General features: G+C 56.1%; 1 protein-coding gene across 4 annotated transcripts; it reads right to left on the minus strand.

The window, feature by feature from the left end:
* Nucleotides 1-68: 68 nt before the first annotated feature.
* Nucleotides 69-21,802, minus strand: LOC108939459 (gamma-aminobutyric acid receptor subunit rho-3). Of its 4 annotated transcripts, none has more exons than XM_029248697.1 (10): nt 21,280-21,802; nt 12,733-13,578; nt 10,157-10,269; nt 6,807-6,874; nt 5,478-5,701; nt 5,289-5,371; nt 4,850-4,987; nt 2,873-3,025; nt 2,549-2,742; nt 69-1,410 (listed from the first exon to the last, which is right to left on the minus strand). In XM_029248697.1, exons 2-10 carry the CDS (start codon nt 12,873-12,875, stop codon nt 1,108-1,110), a joined length of 1,419 nt encoding a protein of 472 aa, XP_029104530.1. In that variant the 5' UTR covers nt 12,876-13,578; nt 21,280-21,802; the 3' UTR covers nt 69-1,107. The 4 variants fall into 4 exon arrangements, with proteins under 4 accessions (XP_029104530.1, XP_029104529.1, XP_029104531.1 ...); XM_029248696.1 differs by lacking the exon at nt 21,280-21,802 and adding an exon at nt 14,046-14,374; XM_029248698.1 differs by lacking the exon at nt 21,280-21,802 and having other exon boundaries at nt 12,733-13,266; nt 13,360-13,800.
* Nucleotides 21,803-22,337: the final 535 nt, after the last annotated feature.

The raw sequence follows: 22,337 nt of genomic DNA on the forward strand, positions 1-22,337 counted from the left end.
CTCCTGTTCAAGACTGTTCGGCTTTAGTGTCCGAATAGCCATTTTCATACTTCTAGCTTCTACTTGATAATGAAGTTTGAGTTGGTTTTATCAACTTTTTCTTTTAATGTAAACACTTAGTACTTGATACAAGTTTTACTGAAGTTGGTAAAACATCTTTTATTGTGCTTTGTAGTTGTACAGTATACAGTAGTTATTGATTTGCATGTTAATAATCCACAAAGAAGAAACAATAAAACATTTTTTTTTAGTTTCAGCATTTGATATTTTGTTCAGGTATTTTTCTTCATTGGACACATGCACACAAATGCTCGCTCGCACACCCACGGCACACTGTTCTGAGGTGTGTGTACGATTAGAACGCTGTCGTTCCATGCCAGACCTGTGAGCTTCACTCAGCCATGTACACAAACACACCTTGGCTTCATTTCAATTTGCTCAAGCTTTAAAAGCGCAACGGCCTTATGGTGACATTTGGAGCCACTATAGCCGGTCCACCTTGTGTTCAAATTTGCACTCTTGACTGCACTTTTTCGTACTGCTGTTTTGTGTGTATGTCAGCCGACAAGGAACTGTTCCGTGATGCAATGCAGCCAAGCCAGTTCTTCAAGCACCAAGCCCAAGAAACCAGACTTGCGGAAGAGCAGGACCAGGATATGAATGCGATGCGTAGCGTTTCGGCCCCAGTGTTTGCTTTGTTCTCTCATTGTTTATCGGATGGTTTCGCACTGTTACACAGGTGAACGGTGCAACTGGTCACCAGGTTCAATCTGTTTACAGGTGCCATGTAAAAAGGAACTGGAACGGGTGACCTGTGCTCTTGTGACAGACCCAAGTTTTTAACCATTGCTGCCCACAATAGTAGGGTATTAGTGTATCGGTGCTTTTGGACCAGGGTGCTGTAGTATAAGTGCTTTTTTGGCAAACGACGTGTCATTTAGGGATGTCAGTGCTGTTTCAAGTCATAGTTGTCATTTACAGTATTCAGTGCTTTGGCCTGTTGCTGCTGCATACTGCAGCTTAGGGCCATCGGACGCTGCCATGTTCATGACCCGAGAATGCAGGCTTCTCTCCTTCAGAGAACTGGTTCTGTGCTTTAGAGCATGTCTAAGAATACATGCTCCAGTAGATAATGTTGAAGAGCAGATAAGCCAGAGGAAAAAGGGCACGAGAGTAGGAGTCAATCATGTAGCTGTTGCTCATGATGAAATCCAGGTTCTTCCTCACCGATCGTTTTCGGTGCAGCCAGGTGCCCTCAGAGGCAGGCGATTGGGCCGAGTTATGATGGGATGTTGGCTGGTCGGAGGCGTTGGGTCCAGAAATGTCAGGAAATGGTTGTAGGTCAATGTCATTATCATGGAAACATCCGTCGAAAGCCATGGCCTCGGCAGTGTTGAAGGTAGTAGGAACCTGCAGGGAAGAACCAGACACTTGGCACTTAGCTCCAGGTGCCGCAGTATCAAAGATCTCCGTTCTGTTTCTAGGGCACCAGCTACTGAAGGACTACAGGGACCTGGAGACCCAGAGCTGAGTAGAAGTAGAAACCCCATCCTACATGTGGGAGTTATGTTAACGGTGTGGTGGAGAGCTACAGGATACTGGGACTCTCAGAGCTGTCTGGACAAGTGTAAAAGTCCATTAATCCTGTCTTGGGGCACCAGGTGTTGGAGAGCAACAGTTCCAGGAAGAGCAGAACAGTATGAGTGAAAGAGGAAATTCCATTCTACTGTGAGGGAACAAGGCACCGGAGTGCAGCAGGGCGACCGCGCACACGCACATGTACACACACACACACACCTGCAGTAACAGAAATTGCCACCAGGAGGAGACTAGAGTCTAAGTTTATCTTGGACTGATAACAGCTGTGGACTTGAATAACTTGTTTAATGGTTGACATGGAGGGGGGCGCAGTGGGTTGGACTGGGTCCTGCTCTCCAGTGGGTCTGGGGTTCAAGTCCCACTTGGGGTGCCTTGCGACGGACTGACGTCCCGTCCTGGGCGTGTCCCCTCACCCTCCGGCCTTACGCCCTGTGTTACCGGGTAGGCTCCGGTTCCCTGCGACCCCGTATGGGACAAGCAGTTCAGAGTGTGTGTGTGTGTGTGTGTGTGGTTGACATGGATATATCAACGCCGCTAATTGTTATTCATTCATGGTCTCTGATTCGGCTGAACACTTTATCAAAGTTATTTGGTTCTATTGAGTTTTTTGTGTAAATAAAAAAAAAAAAGTTATTTGTGCTGAACACCGTGTGATGAATCTACATTATGAAGTAACATTAAAACTTAGTTTTAGCACAAAGGTTCTTACTGTTCCACTTTCTTCATCTGAAACCTGCCCTGAAATGTGGTTAGAAAGTGAACTCCTTTGTTATTTGTTAGCTTGAATGGAAGCAGACACTGAATGTAGACATTCGATACTCTTGTTCATCATCTTATCCTCCAGCTCTAACACACACGTTGCAGGAGTTGTGTCCCTTTGGCTCAAGGTCCGGTTGCCCAGTCAGCTCCATGAGCTGTAAGCTAGATGCGCCCTCCACACAACTCTTACCGTCCCCCCTTTGTGCTTCTTCATCTCCTCGATGGTGGTGAAGTAGTTGACAGCAGCATATTCAATGACGGACAGAAAGACGAAGAGAAAGCTGGCCCACAGATATATGTCCACCGCCTTGACATAGGACACCTGAGGCATGGACGCAGACACGCCTGTGATGATGGTGGACATGGTCAGCACAGTAGTGATACCTGAAAATGAGACGGACACCATGTCAACGGTGTAATAAGACCTGTGTTGATCATTTCCGTGTCATTTACCGGCAAAGACATCACCGTGGAGCTGTGAGCACGCGGGAGGCCCGAGCCAGAGGGACGGTACCTAGCGAGACGCGAGCCGGAACGGCCCGTCGGTCAATCCAGAAGGAGACCCAAGAGAGCATCACCATCAGCATGGTGGGGAAGTACGTCTGCAGCATGAAGAAGAAGATGTGCCTCCTGAGAAGGAAGTTTATGTAGAGCCTGTTGTACCAGCCTGTGAGACACGCGCACACACACGAGAGACGGGAAAGGAGGAGAGACCTTTGTCAGCCTGTCACTCTGAGAGAGATACAGCAAAGAGCAAAGTTACACCGATGCTCAAAACAGCTGACATATACATTGGAGACAGACGGACAGACACGCGCACACACAAAACTCGTGAAGCTTCAACCTGTTTCTTATGAACTTCAGTTTTTGGCAGGTATGTAAAGTAAACCAGTGGAGGGGGTTCGGGGCCGCAGAGGTGTGGACAGAGTGACCCGCAACTTACCAGCTGCTACAACCTCAGCAACGGATTTGCTGGTGTTCACATTCAGTGTCTCTCTCTCTCTCTCCCTCCCTCCCCTCCCTCCCGAAGCGGTACAGCGGAAGTTCAGTCCAGATTGGTCAACTGATGGTTACATGGTGATGTTATTATATGCCATTTTCATTTTTAAGGAGGAGTTTCCACATCTGCTGATAAATTAAAAATTCTGGGAGATCCCCCATGGGAGGGGGGTTACATGTCCTGTTAATCGATTAGAAAGTTGGAATCTGTATTCAACAGTTTTTGTAACGTTGAGATGTTTGCGCAATGCAAATATACCCTATAATGCACAGCTGAAAACAATAATTAAAGCATATAATATCAGACAAAAGCTTGAGGACAGCAAGCAGCAGGCAGAGAATAGAAAGATATGATTAAAAATAAGGATTAAAAAGAAAAAACTTAATGGAAATGTGTCGAAGTGCTCAAGCATAAGTGATAAATTGCAAGTTAAAGACGCAACTGACGAGCACCAAACATCAGAATGACTTCCGTCAACACGCGTTCATGTATCAGACACTTTTCTCCACAGTGACCAACATCTCATACAATGTGAAATACAATGTGTTCATTACATTAGCAGAAAGAGACACTTAGATACAGACATGTGATTCTTAAATACAGTTAGTTTCCTTCCACCATATGAACCAACGCTCATCGCACGAGTAACTGGTAAAACTCAGAGCTCCTTGCGCTCGGTGTACAGTAGGAGGACACGATCACCTGTGGAATTTAATTTCACACTCGCTGGTCGCTATGCAGGGGGGCACGGCGGCGCAGCAGGTTTGGCTGGGTCCTGCTCTCTGGTAGGTCTGGGGTTTGAGTCCGGTTTGGGGTGCCTTACGAGGGACTGCCGTCCCGTCCTGGGCGTGTCCCCTCCCCCTCCGGCCTTACGGCCTACGTTGCTGGGTTGGGCTCCGGTTCGCCGCGACTCCACTTGGGACAAACGGTTTCGGACTCCGTTCGTGTGGATGTGTGGGTGTGGTCACTATGCAATATGCCAGTTGTCATTTTGTGGGAGAAAAACAGCCACTTGTTTTGACATGGACAGGGTACTGCGTGAGCACAGAGAAAAGGACCGGGAGCTGGTCGAGTTTCAACACAATGACCTACCGTACGGGACACAGTGTGCGTCTCCTGTCTTACTGCTGCTTAGCTTGTCGGTGGGCGTGGGGTTCAAGTCCTGCTCAGGGTGTCTGCATTTTGCATGTCTCTCCCTGTTTCTGCACGCAAGAAGGGACAAGCAAGGCACTTCCATGCCTCCCTAAGCTTGGAAATGCGGTCGCTAAGAGTCGGGCTCCGCTCGGCGGCACTTCCACCCAAGCTGGAGCTGATCGGCGAACGTAACTTTGTTCGGTTTTGTCCCAGGTGAGAATCTCATAGTGGGATAAAAGTTCAAATGTGAGATGAAGCAGAGCTTACTGTCCTCAGGTTGTCAAAATGTCAGTGTGGAAACACACATCTGACCTTTCTGGGCTCGCCGTGGGTTGAAACACACACACACACAAGTACCTGTACTGCTGTAGAAGGCCAATCCAAAGGAGGGGTTAAATTCCTCAATAAAAAACTGAGAGAGCAGAATTTCATCAGTCCTTAAAGAATCATTTCCGTTCTTCCAGTAGAGCATCAGGTCGTTCTCATTATATGCATCTTGAGGAGAAAAGGAGAGAAAAAGACGACTATGACGCTATTAAGGCTCTCGGCAGCTCAAAGATGATCAGATGTTCGGAAAGTTGTTGCGTGCAAGGTGTGTGTGGTAGGTGCAGGCGTGTATGAGATGTATGTGCAGCGTACAGTTTCACGTCACCTGCATGGTGTGTATTAGTGCGGACATAGGTGTATGTGCTGGGTGGCCACAGCTAGTTGTGTGTGTGTGTGTGTGTGTGTGTGTGTGTGAGGTGTCCTGGCTGCTTCTGTGGAAGCTCTGTGGAGCTTGTGTCCAGGTACTCACAACTCTCCAGCTCCAGAGAACAATTCTGCGTGTCCAGGGGGAACCTGCTGAAGTCCATGGAGCACAAGGCCGTCACCGTGATTCTGCAACGTACATTTCTGAGAGGTGAGCCTTGCGAAGGGTGGGCAGAACGCCCGGCGGCCCCTGGCACCGCGGCAAAGGGAAGAAGGAGGGACGGCCGAGACGGACCTCACGCTGTAGAGGATGTTGCCGTCAGGGTAGACCCTCAGCATGATGTTCTCCATGGTGGTGTCATGGATGAAGGAGCGTTTGGAGTGTACAAAGAACACATCGGGCACCCAGATCTTCTTCACCAGCCGGGCATCGAAGGTGCGGCTCTTGTTGTTGCTGGAGGGGAAGGCGAGGCGGTCGTCTTGCCAGTAATGCCGTAGGTACAGCGTCATGGTGAAGTCCTGTTGTATATATACACACACACACTCAGCAAAGTGCGGGAGACAATATAAACACACACGCAAGAATGTCGGACGAACAATCGTGCACAAAGCGTGTTAAACACACGTGTTAGAAGATCGGAGTGAGATGCGCCCACACTCGTGTGTGTAGATGGATCCAAAACACCAAGTGATGTCCTGGTCACAGGAGACACACGATCTCTTCTACACAAGTGGACGCTGGCGACACGCTCGGGTTTGCGTTTCCTTCCGGAGGAACTTCTCTACGAGACGTGAGCTCGCGTGCCATTTCCCACCGATCCCGCGAGTGACACTCGATCCTAGGATGGAGCCCACAGAGACTTTCTGCCAAGGTCTAGGAAGAGGGCCTGAATTCACATGGGCGGCGCCCGAGTGCACGGCGAGCGCGACGTTAGTCCCCGTGGAGAAGCCAACGGTCGGCGAGCCGTCTACTGGCTCCGGGCGCAGGAACGGAGCCGTCGGCGATTCGGCCCCGTGTTTCTGCTGCTGCTCGGGAGGAGTCCCGGGAGACGGCGTGGAGGGAAAGTGTCCGCATTCACGCCTGTGTGCTCTCCGCGCCGTTGCGTCGCCTGTTGACTGTTCCGTGCGCAGGCAACAGAGGACACGGGACGGGCCGCCGCTACTAAATGTGGCGCGAAAGGTAACTAGATGCGAACAAGTTGTCGTGCGGTTGGCATGGAAACGCTGATTGTTCGCTTGCCGAGGAGCGTCGGGTTCTGAAAAGTCTGGGGAAGCTACAGAACGCAGGTGAACGTGTGCGTAGCCAGTGGACTGTAGTGACACGTCCAACACGCGCAACGTTTCTTATAGAGTGTAGAGCTTTGTCGCTCCGGGAGACTCCCCGATGTCCGATCGCAGGAGCCCACCAGCGAACCCTCGTCCCGCCTTCCGCCGCGGCGCGCCTCTCGTGTCTTTTTAAACTCCTTCGCCGAAACACGAAGCTTCAAGAAGGCGAGTGTATCGGACGTAACAAATGGGGTCGTGCCCTCGCTGCCATGCTGTACGTAAGAGGGGCAGGTTCCCCGTGGACCAGCCGTTCGGTTTGGGGCGTGACACGAAAAGAGAGGCGCGAAGAGGCCCTCACCATGTTGACTTCCGAAATGCTGTCGATGCTCTCCACCTGGACGTCGATGCCCACCGGGATCGCTGCACCTGCCGAATGGGTGGGGCACGAGAACAGCTGAAAGAAAAGCGCCACGAGCTCAAAGCAAGTCGGGCGCTGACACGATGAGCAGGGTGAATTCAGAGGCACCGGGTCTCCCCACGGAGCCCGATGATGACCGGAGTCACTCGGACCCGACGGCGGTAGGACCGGTTTATAGGGAAAACAAACGCGGCTCCGGTCCGAGGGGATACAGCATCGGTGAGGAGCTGAGGGATGCAGGACACGATTCTGCGGAGACGCACGTAGGGAGCAGTACTTGGCGCGGCGGACGTTGTCCTGAACGGTGTTTTTCGCTCAGGGAACAGCCTAGGAAAAGTGCCCCCCCGTGACCTTTGTGCGCTTTACGGTGTTACGGCACGAAACCGTAATGCATTTAAGAGCGCTTTCGCCAGTCATCAACACAAAGTGCTCTGTACTGCGTGGAGGAGGAAAAGATTAGACATAAAAATGAGAGAATAATCGAAGTAAAGTGGCGCGAAAGAAAGCAGCTCCCTGAATTCCGTTGAGTCCAGCTGTGTGCGGCTGAGCCGCTTCATGCGGTTCCGGCAGGAACGGCGGTACCTCACAGTGTACCGGGTCACACGTGTTGCCCTTGGACCCAAAGGTTGCAGGTTTGAATCTCAGCTACTGCTGTAGTTCCCCGGAGCAAGGTACTTACCCTAGTTTTACTCAGCTCTATAGATGGGTAAATGACTGCGAGTAGCGTCACGTTGCACGTCCCCGCTTGACACTCCGGTTGACTCTGCGGCAGGTGCCGTGTTCCCTCGGATGCTTCGCAAGTCTGCCGCTAGCGGTACTGCTTCGGTCCGGATGGACACCATGCGACCATGGCGAGGTCGCACCGCCAGCAGCGGCAAACCTGCTTGGACGCGACGCTCGTTCGTTACGCTTACCGTCCTCTTGGGACGGTGCAGAGTGACGTCTGAAGCAGATGAACGTTCCGGTTTTACGCGGACGCTGCAAACCCTGACCTCTGAAGGTCAGCCTCCGTCGCTCCGCTTCCCGCTTCCCCCAGCTCCGGCTCGCCAGCGCAAACGTAAACGGCACTCGGACGCCCTCGGCCCTCATCGCGGAGAAGCTACGTCTGGGCACCGCTTCCTCGCCGCACCCACGCGCACCGGGCTTGGTTCGCGAAGGAGGTCGCGCTCGCGTCAGCAGGACGGAAGGCCGTCCTCCGGAGCCACGGACCCCGACGGCCTCTCGCGCTTCCTTCCGCTCGTCCTACGCTCACGCTCCCTGGGGGCCTCGCTCTCTTCTTCGCTGTGCCTCGAGCGCACGTGCCTCAGCTGACCGCAAAGGGTAGAAGGTGTTCTCTGAGCTGCGACGCATCCTCTGCATCCTGTCCTTTGACATCAAGGCCCTGATGAAACGCACACCTCGTGTGGAAAGAGTGCTGCCGGCGGCGTGTTTCTGGGCCACATTCAGAGCGCGCACAACGGACGTCTCACAGCGACTATTGTGCGCGGCGTGGGAACAAACCGAACGGGTACCCGGCTCCGCGGGGGGGCAGGGCCACCGCGCGGCACCGGAGCGGCCCGCGTCCTCCGGGGAGGCCTGCTCTCGGCGCTCAGCGGCTCCGTCTCGAGCTCTTCGGTGAGCTGCGGCAAGTCAGCAAAGAGCAGAGCGCCGCCCGTGGGGTGCGGTAAAGTCGCAGCGATCGACGCGGAACGGAGACCGGAGAGCGGTTCGAGCGTCCCGGAACCGGGCCGCCGCTGTCCCCTGCCCGCGTGAGCAGCGTCCACAAGACAGGACAAAGTGACACAAATGAGGAGTGAGGAGCGGCCGCATTTTCGGTGACTGTACCTCGCTATGAAGGCATTTTTACCGTGCGGTGCTTCTGAGAGCCTTTCGCCTGCGCTCCATTAAACAGGCTTAAGAACACGCACGCGTCCCCGGACGCGACAAGAGCGCTGAAATTACGAGGACGTCGTGTCGCCGTCGACAGGTGAGCCGTGTCTTTTTTCCTGATGCGGTGAGTCACCCTGTCAGACAGCTGGGGCTCGGAAAGCAGAGCGTAAACAAGTGCGTTAAGTGCGAGCGGAGCCTGCAAACGTGCCTCATGTGTCTCACTGATGCACGGCTCTCCCTGGTTCTGGCCCGGGTTCTGGTTCTGGCCCTGGTCCTGCTCCTGGTTCTGGCCCTGGCCCTGATTCTGGCCCTGATTCTGGCCCTGTTTCTGGCCCTGGTTCTGGCTCTGGTCCTGCTCCTGGTTCTGGCCCTGGTTCTGGCTCTGGTCCTGCTTCTGCTTCTGAGAGTCCGCTACTGGGTGCTTTCAGCCTGGAACTGCTTCTGGGTCACTTTGTGACGCCGCGAGGTCGTGTGCTGGATTTGAAACGCTGCTGTGATACGGGATCGCTTTGCGCCTCCTCTTTCCTCGGCCTGCTCTCCATGTCCTGGACCGCGTCTCACTTTGAACGGCGCTCTGCTGCGGCCTCACTTGACCCAGATGGTTCTGCGCCGCTGCGCTCCGGGTTCTTTGTGTGCGCTGATCCCCTGCAGCCGCACTCCTCCCCGAGGGGCCATTCTGCCCTCACTTGTGTCATCTCAGGGATTAACTTGCGCAAACTCGCTGAAAGCAGCACTAGGGCTCCGCTCACCTCTCCCGCCCGAACGTCGCCCGACGAAGGAAAAGGCCGGCGAACGCGGCCGCTCTGATGTTCGGGCCTAGCTCAGCCGCGCCGGATCCGCTCTCCTCTAACGCACGCGTACCACGGTACCGCTAAGCAGGCACCAGTAAAAGCAGCGAGCGCAGGCGCGGTTCGGAATGCAGACTTTGCGCATCTGCTGCGTCTGGCTCTGGCTGACCCGAAAGCGCCCAAACGTAATCTGGATTAAAGCGCGACAAAGCGACACGTGTCCTCTGCAGCCATTGTCCGCCTTTGCCGCTGACGATTCGGGTCACGTGTGGCTCTCGGCGGCGCGGACGGGATGCGGCCGGTGGCACCGTGACCCACTTTCGGAAAACCTCGTCGGTGCCGCCTGCCGGTGACAAGACGAGCGAGGCCGAGCGGTCGCTAGCACGGCACGCGCCGCCGCCCTCAGGAAGAGGCCGCTTGGGGACGAGCCCGGTCACACAGTGGACGTGTCCGCAGGACATCCGCGCCGCTCAGCCCGTAGAGCCACAGGCGCTGGCCGCACAGGCCGACGGTTTGAAAACCCAAACTCTCGCACTACAACGTGGCCCTTTCCTGCAGCGGAGCCGCTGGGGAGCAGTAGAGCCTCGTCGCAGCGAACCGCGCTGCTTTCCACGCGATCGAGCGGCTCCTCACCTCCAAAGCCAGGTCTTATAGCAAAGTCGTGGTCTTCGATACGCAGGAGCTGCTCTGACTTGATGAGCAGGGACTTGGTGCTGTCTGACTTCTTCATCTTGAAGTCTATGTGTCTGGATGGAAAAAACAGACAATTAAATCACCAGCTGCAGTAGCCTTGAGCAGGTCCTCATCTCAAACTGGTCCGCAAAAGCTACTCATTATAAGGTGCTTTGGAGAGTAAAGCTAACTGAATAAAGTGTGTGTGTATGCGTCTGTGTGTGTGCGTCTGTGTGTGCGTGTGTGTGCGTGCGTGCGCGTGCGTGCGTGTGTGCGTGTGTGTGTGTGTGTGTGTGAGAGCTGTATAAATCAGCCACTTATCGTAAACAGCTACATTCTTGTACAGGTAGTGGTCACTTGAGGAACCAAAAGCGTCTCTGGGTTGGACGTAAACCCGTTGTGCTCATACAATGCAGGACAGAAGTGAGGAGCAGCCGGAAGTTTCCTTCTGTTTCATTACGTGTGTCGCACCGACACACACACACACACACACACACACACACACACACACACACACACACACTGAAACGGCCAGTGCCAAATAAGCCTTTGTCGTTTCCTCTCCCTTCTTCCATTCTGGTGAGAAGTGACCAGGGTCCACCTTAAGGGCGGTAGAAGGCCTCGTCCGGATCCGCGCAGGAACCGGCAAAGGTGTCCGACCAGAGGATGTCAGCGGCATCTCCCGTTTAACGCACAGCGATGGGAGAAAGAAGCGCTCGTGTCGAGGACACGCTGGGACACGCTCGCCCTCATTCCGACTCGGCTTCGAGAGCCCAAGAGGAACCGCGTTGTTTTCCAGGACCTTCTCGTCCCGCACATCTCCACTAATCGCATCTCTCCTTCGATCCCCTCCTCCGTTCCGCCGACACGGAAAGCCCACGGAGCACGAGCGGCACGGATGGACGGAGGAGCTCCTGTCACCAGGTCCACAGCACCACCAGGGCTCAGCAAGCACCGGGTTGCCGTCAGGACAGAGAGGACAGCCGCTTGTCCTGTGAGCGCAACGAGCGCCGTCATCACATCACAGCTTGGGCCGAAGCATCGAAGGGACGTGATCGGTGCACCTTAAAATCCGTGACCAGAAACACACACTTTGCGCACAGTTAAATCACACGTCAAAGTGAACGAACCGCAGCAGATTTCGAGGTACGTTCAGCAACGCATTCGGCCGACACGTCTTCGGTTCCGCTCCGTTCCGCGCAACTCCGGAAGGCAAACGTCGAGGCCAAGAGCCCGTCGAGCTGCTCGCCAACCTCCGACGTCCTGCTTTTATAGAGTCGCTTACAGAAATGCACTTTACTTTTACAGTTGCCACATGATGTGTCCAGCGGGTCTCATCTAAAACGTCCAGTCCACTTGGAGACCACATGCAAACCACACGCAGACTGAGACGAATTCAAACCGACGTCTCTTCGCCCAGCCCGGGTACTGTGCTGTGTCAGTGCCACCCGCTGCGCCACCTTGCCACCCAGCGCACGCGGTTGCCCAGTCGCGACTCGTCGTGCACTGAGTGTTTTACTTGGTGACGTAGGCGTAGTTTAACGAGCCAAAGGTCCCTACTTTGAGGTGGCTCAAACTCATGGCCGCTTCATGACCAGTGAACGTGCCGCTTGCATCGCGAACACCTCGAGGTGTCGCCTCCCCCGATGGCCCCTCCGCATCCGTTCGGCTTTTCGTTCATCCCTTCTTCGGCTGGAAAGAACTGAACTCCCGTATGAAAGTTCTCACTGCGCTGCACTGATGGCCACCCTGCCTCTTTCTAGAAGAATCTCCATCATCGATCTTCTTGCTCTCTTTGTTCCTCCCACCTTAATGTTGCGCGGCGTTCGCCTTTCGGCTCAAGCACCATCCAAAGGGAAGGCGAGCCCTGCCCATTCCGTGCCCGTGTCCTGCCTCGGACCCCCAGGAGCCCCTTTCGCAGCAGACCCTTCAGACGCTTTCTGCACAAACTCACCTCTGGAGAATCTACTCCAGAACATGTCCTTGATCGCCGCTTGGATCAAATTTGAGGGAATATTTTTCCCCAGAAGTGCCAAATAATATTTCTCTACTATTTCAATCCGTCTGAAACACACGAACGTGAATTCATTTCGGAGACACTTTTCCCACCGCGCAGAAGAACGGAGACGCAGCGCAACGCGAGCGCGATTCCACAGAACAGTACGGTCATTTTGCTTGTCGCATACCGCGGTAAAAACCAGCGTACATCACTTAGAGCAGTGGCTGCGCGTGAACATGTATTTAAAATGTGTTCAAAAGAAAATGACATCGCTGTTCCTGTTTATGAAGCAGAGAGGAGACTGAGGGGAAGTGAATCCCAAAGAGGTCACTTCTGGGACCTCGAACACACACCGATGCGCGAACACTTAATGGCCACAGTTACTAACTGTGCTCAGAATACTGTGCACATCAGATGGGTATAGAGCCGCCACGAGCTGCTGTCAATAGGTCCTTCAAAAGGAGACAAGAGAGAAGAGAGAAGAGATTCCAGCCCGTCCCCAGCCCGTCCCCCCAGCCTAACCTCTCCCCCTGCTCACCCTCCGTGCTTGTGGCTGACGTGCTCCCCCAGGTAAACGTCCTTGTGCCTTCGATGCCCAGGGAAGCGGGGTCCGCCCGGCAGGGCAAGCGGCCAAAGCGCGCCCAGGAGAAGCAGCCTGGAGAGCAGGAGGGAGACGCGCATCGTGACGAAGAGCGAACGAGCGAACCAACGGGGAGCGGCGGCCAGGTAGGAACGGCACGAGAAAGAGCGCGGAGGAGCGAGGCGAGCGCCAGACGGCGAGGAAGACGGAGGAGGCCGCCCTGCCGGTGGAGACCCTCGAGACGGGACGAGAGGGGAGCGCGGCGGCCCCGGAACCCGGCGACGGAGCCGTCCTTCCCGCCGCGGCGGATCAGGGCGAGCGTTCGCTCCGGCTCATCGCCCGCCGGCCTCCTGCCCGGTCGTTGCGTCGTCGGGGCGCCCTCGGCCCGCTCGCGATTGCCGGGATGGCGCCGCGAGGCGTCCGCGTGGCGAGCCCCGGCGAATGAGGCTCCGTGCGGCGCTGCAGCGATTAAAACCCAATATCAATTGTCTCCTACAATCACACAAGAACCACGTTAATTCCGTAATCTCCTTATGTGCACAAATCTTTCGGCAACCTATAAATCCGGCCTGCGGGGAGACGGACCAATCGGAGCGGTCGCCGACAGCAGGGCGTGAGGAGTAAAGCGCTGCGCTCCGTAACCGTGTTATTGAGCCCGCCCCCGGCGGCTGCCCCACATGTCTGGGTTCTTCGCTGGCCGCTCGCTGTCCGGGACTCGGTGCCGTCGAAGCGGCCTTGGGTGTCTCCGGGGGGCTGGAGCCTGCTCGCCTTCCGCCAGAGCCGAGATCCGAGGGCCGAGCGTTCCTGGAAGGAGGAGGGAGAAAGGCTCGCTCACACACACGCGCACACGCACACACACCCAACAGCATAAAACACAAATCCCTCGTCTTGTAACAAAAAAGTGTGCGTGGGGGCATTTGCGCAATCACTCCTCTCCCTCCTCTTATGGCAGGTGTGTAAACGCTAGGCTGCCGCCCCTGGAAATTCTCATCATTTATGTGAAATATGCATTAGGAGAAATATTTGATTCTGATTTTCTGTATTGCTGCAGCTGTTTAAAAAGCACACCCTGGGTGGGGCCTTTGTGTGTGTGTGTGTGTGTGTGTGTGTGTGTGTGTGTGTGTGTGTGAGAGACTGGGCTGTGTGTCACGTGTGTGTAAGCGGGCAGCGTTTCCCATGTAAGATTACTTAACGAAGTACAAGTGTGAACGCATTACATCACGCGCTGTCGTGCGTTCCAGGTAAAGGCGGGGTGTGTTGGGTGTCGTTACCGCAGTACGGCGAGTCGCGGCGAAGGCCCACGGGGCCAGTTTCTCTCGCCGTGTGTGACCGAGCTTCGGAACCTCGGTCATTTTGGACGTGTGCCGTTTGTAGATCAATGTAAATATCTCTGATTTTTGCTCCACCGCAGATGTGTGTTTGCTTTTGCCACCCGGCGCGCACACACACGCACACACACGCACACAGAATGATGATGATGAAATGGTAGCTGTAACAAAACCCAGCGACACGGCACCCCACAGGGACAACGTTTGGTGGAGCGTCCGCGCGTGTCCGCGCCCTGGTGACGTCCACCTCGCCGAGTGTCCTTTTAGAGGACGCTCTCGTCCCGCAATGAGCAGGCGCTCTGAGAACGAGCCAGGAACATCTCTTGAGCTGTAGGTCTGCAACAGGGTCCGGGATCCTTTTCCGGAAAAGTCCATCCCGCAGAGGGCGAGCTCACAAAAATGTGTGTGCGTCCGTCCGTCCGTCCATCACACGAGCGCAAAGACACCTTCATGCGCAGGTGCTGAAAGTACAGGGTGCGGCGCAGGTGGGCTGGGCTTAGCGTGTCACTCGGCGCACGCCCCCTCACTAATTACCCCCCTGCCGAAAGGGGAGGAGCCTCCGCACAACCTGTCGGCCCAGTCCGGCGGGCCCGGCACACAAGGGCAGAGCAGCTCCGCGTGTGTCCCAGCTTCCAGAGAGCCGCTGATGCGCCATCGACGCAGCGTCGCAAAGTAGCAAAGCGCGTCTCCTGCTCCGGCGCTCCTCCTCCTCCTCCTCCTCCTCCCTTCGCCCTCGCCGTTTGTCTCCTCCAGGGTTCCCGGACACATTGGACCAGCTGGGACGGTTCTGACTCACTCTTGGGTGACAAGGTCTGTCGCAGCAATCGCTCCACTCACGTAAGTCACGCTGAAGTGTGTGTGTGTGTGTGAGGTGTAGCTTGTGTGCCTGCTGTGAGGCTCCTTGCGCCTTTACCCTCTGGCAGCGGAAGCGACTTTCCACTCGTTTTGAAGGCAGGCCGTCGATACGACGGCGCAAGGTCACATTCTTGGAATTCCTCCTGTTAGGGTCAGAGCGTGTCGCGCTCGACCGTTTGACAGGCGTCGGCCTCGCGGACGACACCAACAGGGCTGGCTGGATTTCACTCGTCAATCACGGTATTCGATATCGGCGGAAAGGCACCTGGGTTCAAGCCGCTGTTACTTTCAGGAAGCTGGTTCATGTCGCAGGTGTTATTTACTCTTTAGCGGTAACCATGGCAACACAGAGGCCTCTTTGTGCACGTCCACATGAGGGACACCTGTGAGGGACAAGGTGGCGCAGCGGCTCGTGTCGATACCTTGCGGACGCGTGAACTTTCTCCGTGTTCCTCCTGCGTTTACGAAGACCTTCGGCTCCACGGCCCTTTCCTTGCAACGAGAGCGGTGGCGCGCTAGTCCCTCTTACACAAAGCGAGAGGCACCGTCTCAAGCGTCGTCACACCGTCTTTTCTGTTCCTCTCCAGCGCGACCCCTCGCCGCCGGAGGCCGAGCTGCGCCGAGAGCCGAAGAAGGGCAGCGATGGCACCGGCGTACGCACGGACCTGCCTCTGGGTGTGGATCCTCGGTGCGGCGCAGAGCACGAGTCCAGGTAACGCCGAGGCGCATCCGCGAGGGAGCCGGCGAACGCGGCAGCCGAGAACGCGCCGAGCACGTAGCGGCGCGACGGCGAGGGGCGATGCGGAGCAGCACAACCTCCTCGATGGCCCTTCCGCTCGCCAACAGGCAGCGTCCTCGAACTCCTCGAACTCGTCCGGACTCGTCGTCCCGTCCCGTCCCATCTTATCGGCACACGGATGAGGCTCCCGGTGGGGAACGCGCTGCTCCACAGCGCTCACCACAAATGTATACGTGGTAGCGAAACGTGCCTGTACCACGGTATACACGCACCACTTTAGCCAAACAAAGAGTCACGAGGTGGAGGAAGGTTACCCTAGTAATAGCAGTGTACTCAGCAGTACTGTCAACACACACACACACACACACACACACACACACACACGCGATGGTGGCAGCGTTGCTGCTGCTGCTGCTGCCTAAACACTAGAGCCAATCGGCGCTCGTAGCTGAACTGCGCGCTGCTGCCCCTCGTCGCCATCGTCCGCAGCGAGACGGCAAACATCGCAGCCCCGCGACGGAAAAGCGCTTTACTGCCAACACACGCGTGCAAATTACTCGTTTCCTTCATGTGTTCGCAACTGAACGGTGGAACGTTCGAACCCCGAACCCTCGGGCTCCTGCTGTCGCTGGCCCGGCGCCCTCAGAACCGGCGCACGCGGGTCAGCTCCGGTCAGGTAGCGACCCCGCGAGCGGACGTCCTTTCGTCCGCCTTCCTCCCGCTGGAGCCGGTGGAGCCGAACGCTCGACTCGCAAACAACGCGCCTGCGCTGCGGGGAGAAGGACGCACGGTCCACGCGCTTCACGTGGCAGCGGGAGGACGATCCCCGGACGAGACCTTCGGGGGAAAGACGGTCCGGCGAGCTCAGCGGGGTCCACCGTGCTCATGGCGCACATACATGCACGCGTCCACGCGTGACACGTACGCTCCGTCACACGCGCGCTTCGGTCGGCCTGCGCTCATCGCTCACTCGCGTCTGTGTAATTGCTCCGTAGTCTGGGCTTTAGCCTCATTTTTGGGGAATGATGCTTGTGTTCTTGCAAACCCTCCATCCGGCTGCTCCCTAAGAAAAGCTTCGTCTCCTCAAAGCTGCACACCCTGAAAAAAGGGATTTAGAAAAAAGTAAATTTACCATCTAAAGCAGATTGTGGACGAAATGCAAACGTGGAAAAGCCAGAGACAAAGAGAATCCGCAAAGTGGTCACCCTTTCCTGAGCCTCCACACCCGAGCGCACGAGCCACCACCAGGGGTTCCTCCCTCCCTCCCTTCTAACCTTCCTTCCTCCCTCCCTCCCTCCCTCCCTCCCTTCTAACCTTCCTCCCTCCCTCCCTCCCTCCCTTCTAACCTTCCTTCCTTCCTTCCTTCCTCCCTCCCTCCCTCCCTCCCTCCCTCCCTTCCTTCCTTCCTTCCTTCCTTCCTTCCTCCCTCCCTCCCTCCCTCCCTTCCTTCCTTCCTTCCTTCCTTCCTTCCTCCCTCCCTCCCTCCCTCCCTCCCTCCCTTCCTTCCTTCCTTCCTTCCTTCCTTCCTCCCTCCCTCCCTCCCTCCCTTCCTTCCTTCCTTCCTTCCTTCCTTCCTCCCTCCCTCCCTCCCTCCCTCCCTTCCTTCCTTCCTTCCTCCCTCCCTCCCTCCCTTCCTTCCTTCTCCCTCCCTCCCTTCCTTCCTTCCTTCCTTCCTTCCTCCCTCCCTTCCTTCCTTCCTTCCTTCCTTCCTTCCTCCCTCCCTCCCTCCCTTACAACGATTTACCCTCCCTTCAGGTAGCTCTGAATTGTTTCTAATTGTTTCTATGTAGCACCAGGGTCCTGGAGGAACGTTGCTTCATTTCACTGCATTGCTGCACCAGCTCTCAACGGTTGGAATGACAATAAAGCCACTTTGACTTTTGACTTGATGGATGGACGAATGAATGAATAAACGAATGAATAAAATCATAGTAATAAATGATAATAATTAAATAAGCAACAGTAGTGTCAGTCGCTGCGCAGAACAGCGGCACATACATGATTGGTAAAGGGAGTGCGCAGGACGACTGCGCTGCCATGTCCCACGCAGGATGCCGTTCTGAGGTGTGTTCTCGTTTCTTGCAGACCGCCAGGTGACCTGCACCTTCTCCCAAGACTGTGTGCTGCCCTGCTCCTTCGAGCCCACCGGCAGCGCCGCCAACATCTCCTGGCACCGACAGGACAGCCCCGTTCTCTTCTTCGATGGCAGCGGCAGGTCGGCGGAGCGGCAGTCTCCGCACTACATGGGCCGAACGTCGCTCTTTTGGGAGCGCGTCTCCCACGGCAACGCGTCCCTTCAGCTCAGGAGCGTGAACACGGCGGACCGGGGCAGGTACCGCTGCCGAGTGAGCACCGAGCAAGGCGCCCGGGACGCCTTCATCATCGCCAGGGTGGAAGGTACGCGGGGCATCGCGAAAAGTGCCGTTTACTCACGCGTGGTCATTTCAGGTCGGTGGCCCACAGGTGGCACTCTTCCCACGGAGCCCTCATGTCCAGCCCTGTCTTTGTAGCTCCTGTCAGCTCTCTGACCCTGGAGGTGACCCGCCGCTCGGGACACAAGGAGCTCAGGTGCTCGTCGCAGGACATCTACCCTGCCCCACAGCTGTGGTGGTCCACGGAGCCCCCAGTGCGACCGGAAGCCTTGAAACACACAACGCGGAAAAGGGCCAACGAACAGGGCCTCTACTCCATAGAGAGCACCGTGGACGCTGCGGACGGTCTGTCTGAGCACTCCTACGTCTGCGCCATGAACTCATCCTACGGCAGCCAGACCTGGAGGGCCTCCCTGCGCGAGAGAGGTGAGCCAGCTGTTCGCCGCGTCTCCGCTCGCACTCGCACCCCGTATGTGACCTTGTCGCGCGAGTTCTGAAGACGTGGGCATCAAGAGTGGACGTGCGCCGCCCCCTGGAGAAAAGCAATGTCATTGCAGAGGCTCCAGCACTCAGCACACAGGAGGTGTCGTGTCTCGGTCAGGCTTCTGCCGGTTGCCGTCAGCTCTTCTCTTCCCTCCCCTCCAGAGATGAAGACTGCCGAGGGTCAGCAGCTGACCATCCCCTGCGTCGTTCCAGACAACCTCCACAATTTCACCCTGGCCTGGAGCTTCACGAAGGAGGACAGGACTGCGCTCATCCTCACGTTCAACAGCCGGACGCGTCACGTTGCCGATAACTGGGCGTCCAGAGCTCAGGTGGACCCCGCTCAGGTGATGTCGGGAGACGGCTCGCTGCGCCTGCGGGACCCGGACAGCTCGGCCCACACCGGCACCTACAGCTGCGCTTTCTCGGCCCCGCGCACGCACTACTTAGTACGCACCCGCGTCAATGTTACGGCACCGGAGTCAGGTATGAGTTTGCGGCGTCCGTCGAAGCGCTCCTTGATGCTGCTGAGCAGGTACAGTGAAGAAGGAGCCTTGTCTCACTTGGGGGCAAACACGTTGCAGGTGAGAGGCAGGTGATGGGGAAGGAGTCCCGGTTCTGGTTCATCTCTGCGGTTGTTGCAGCAGCAGCGCTCTGCGTCGGCGCCCTGGTTTGGTGTCTCGCGCAGAAAGGTAAGGTGTCTCCGAGGGCCTTCGTCACGTCACCTTCGAAAGGTGTCATCCTGGAGCAAAGCAACTTCCGGTGTTTCGTTACCTACAACAGTTTCCCACTTGACGCTGCTGGGCCATTTTTACTGCAGCAATTCAGGGTACGTACCTCGCTCAGGGGTGCTACGGCATGGGGTAACATTGAAACCCGAGTCCCTCAGGTATAACGGCAGTGGCTCTAACCACAGCGCTACCCGCCAGGACACTCGGACACGCTGGACCGTTACGCTACCATACAGTTTCACCCGTGGTGCAGACGTTCGCTCATCCGATGCGCTTGGCCAGTCTGTGCCGCTCGCCAAGTTTCAGTGACAGAGTCAAAGGGTCTTTTGGTGGAAACCGAAAGCGCCCCGATCGTGAAGGACAGCTTCATGCGACGCGTCGGTCGCTCTAGTAACGGTTTCCGTGTTTTTACTCTCTAGCCGACAGTCGGCCACGCGGAGCAGATGAGGAGACCACAGAGATGCAGCCAATGAGGACAGGTGGGCACGCGGAGGAATCTGGGAAACCGGGAGTTCTAGGAAGCTGACAACCTTCTCTCCTCAACCTTCTCTCCTCATGTTGCAGAAAATGGAACGCAATCCGAGTGCCGTGGCTTAACCTCAGACCCCTGAACAGGAGCGGTGGGAGGCTTCCGGCCTGGAAACATCAGCTCCACAAGAACCCTCCACAGCAGCCCTGGAGGATCCAAAGACGCTGATGGAGAAATTTAGGATATGCCAAGAGAAAGACCACCCTCCCTCAGCCCTTAGCATAAGTTTGAGACCCGAGAGTAGCTCCACGCCGATGAGAGCCGACCCGAGCCAAAGTTCTTAGATCCCGTCTCGTTGCATTCCCGTGCTTCGCTCGTATCTTGTCGGGCGTCACAGTAGCTGTCAGTTCTTGCCCTCTCTTTTTCGCCGTGTCGATCTAGGGCATCGTGGTCATGCTGGAATGAAGCGGAAGACCCGGAGACAATGACAACAACGATGACGATGATGTTGCAACGTGTTTAACCCGATGTTCCCAGGTGGACACCAGTGGCGCCTAGTGAAAGTGAACATGGCTACAGACCAACTCAAGGAAAAGAATAGGATCGCTAGGGAAGAGCTGCATTTCCTCTTCTGCTCCAATGGATGGTCACGGGTCATGTGAACAGGCCGGTCGGTGACGAAATCAAAGCTGCAGCTGCTGAAACAAACTCGCTTCACACGGAACAATGGAACCCAAAGCAGTGTCTCACAGCACAATCTGGTGTAAAGAGCTCAGTGATTTGAGGGACAAGGGTGAAAATCAGTGTGATGTGGAAATGTACCAGTGTAAAAGAATAAAGGACATTCCTAGCTAGTGTAGGACTCTAATTTCCATGTGTCTGTGTCCAAGTGCCACTCGCTTTGGACGGAAACAACGCAACTGTCACAAGTCCCGAACACCGTGAGACTCGGGATGAACGTGGCGGAGCCGCTCACACACACACACACACACACACACACAAACAAGTTTTAGGAATGATTGAAAGGAGATTTTATTCCTTGTGAATGAGACACCCCCCCACTAACATTATATTTCCGTTCCTTACTTCAGTATTTATTGCAGCTGGAACCACGTGACTCATTCAGCAGAGAAAAATGGCAAATGAGGTGAGAGCTGGAACACAACTTGTGTAGACAGCGGTCAGACATGGTGTGACACGTGTGTGTGCGCGCGCGTGTGTGTGCGCGTGCGTGTGTGTGTGTGCGCACATTGAAAGGTTGGGAGCGCTTCAGCCTTTGACACCTTTCTCGTCTGAACCCGGACAAGTCAGAACTCGACGAGATACTCGAGAAGTCGCCGGCTTCCTGCTGAGACCCCGATGCCTCGCAGCTGAAGGCTCACGGCGGAGCGGTGGGAGAGCTGCTCACGGAAACACGGTCCTGCAGCACAACGCCCGGTACCTGATGGCTGTAGCCCGAGGGTCCGAGCGGACCGCGAGAGCGCCGCCGGGCCTCGTCGCGTCACGCCTGTTCCGGGTGACCTCTCACCTGGTCCTCGCGCTCCTACGTATCGTCCGCGTGGCCGCAGACCTGCACCGTGCAGCAGCGATTCATCCAAAAGCTGGTGTCCAGGGTGTGTGAGTCTACTTGCGTGTGTGCGCGAGGGGCGTCTTCCTTGTAGGATGAGGACACTTCCGACACGCGTCGAGCTAAAGAGCGTCTCTTCTCCAATCGCACACGGAAGCTCGTGCTAAAAAGGGAATCGTCAGAGTGGGAGCACATTGTCGGGGGGGTTGCGCTCGGGCCGTAGAGCCGCACGTCGGACGAGAGACGATGACCCGAGCAGGCCGTCCGAAGCGAGCGGCACCGAGTGCATTAATCCCAGATAAAGTGTGTGTTTCGCAGGTCCGGTGGCGGTGGTGGGGTGGGGGTGGGGGGTGCATGGGTGTATGTTCAATGCCAAACCACACTGTACACAGGAAGTGAGGCAGGAAGAAAGAAGAGCGCACAGAACAAAGCGCTCAGCTTCATCACAGTAACCACCACAACTTAGTGAGTCCAGCTTGACACGCACACACACACACACACACACACACACACAGCAGCTGAGCCAGAGCGTCATACAAAAGCCCCTCCCTCCTGCGTCAGTAACGCAGTAAAGGCCAAGGGACACAGCGCACGTGGAAGGTGGCGGAGATGAGCGGGCGCACGCCAGACACGCAAGCGCAGCAGCCGTACCGGTGTAAACGGTGTGAAATATTCAGCAGAGATGGACAAGTTTCACAAACACGTGCAGAATGTTTCTTTAATAGAGCGGAATGTCGTGCTGCGGTGTGCGGCGCGGTGCGGTGCCTCGCGGCTGAAGGCCCAGGTTCCGGTTCCTGCTCCTGCGGTGGTACCTTTGGTCCAGTCAAATGTGCGTCGCTGCGCTACAAGGGGTAAATCGCTGTAAATAAGTTACAGTGACCATGGGCGGAGGCGTCGGCTGAACAAAGACTCTTAACGGAAGCTGCCGGAACCCGCAGACAGGCAGCTCGTGTGTCTAGGACGACAGAGCCCTTCCTCAGAGCCGCTGGAGCCGGAGGAGGTGACTCAGTGACATGTGA

The sequence above is a fragment of the Scleropages formosus genome, chromosome 24, assembly GCF_900964775.1.
Source record: "Scleropages formosus chromosome 24, fSclFor1.1, whole genome shotgun sequence".
In the NCBI taxonomy this organism is placed as follows: Eukaryota; Metazoa; Chordata; class Actinopteri; order Osteoglossiformes; family Osteoglossidae; genus Scleropages; species Scleropages formosus.

Bases quoted from the DNA above. Each gene is read 5' to 3' on its own strand.
- LOC108939459 (XM_029248697.1), bottom strand. From the start codon at position 12,875: ATGCGCGTCTCCCTCCTGCTCTCCAGGCTGCTTCTCCTGGGCGCGCTT. The intron at 2,743-2,872 runs GTACCGTCCCTC...TCTCATTTTCAG, and splicing joins TCCGGCTCGCGTCTCGCTAG to GTATCACTACTGTGCTGACC. The intron at 1,411-2,548 runs GTAAGAGTTGTG...TCTTCCCTGCAG, and splicing joins AGAAGCACAAAGGGGGGACG to GTTCCTACTACCTTCAACAC.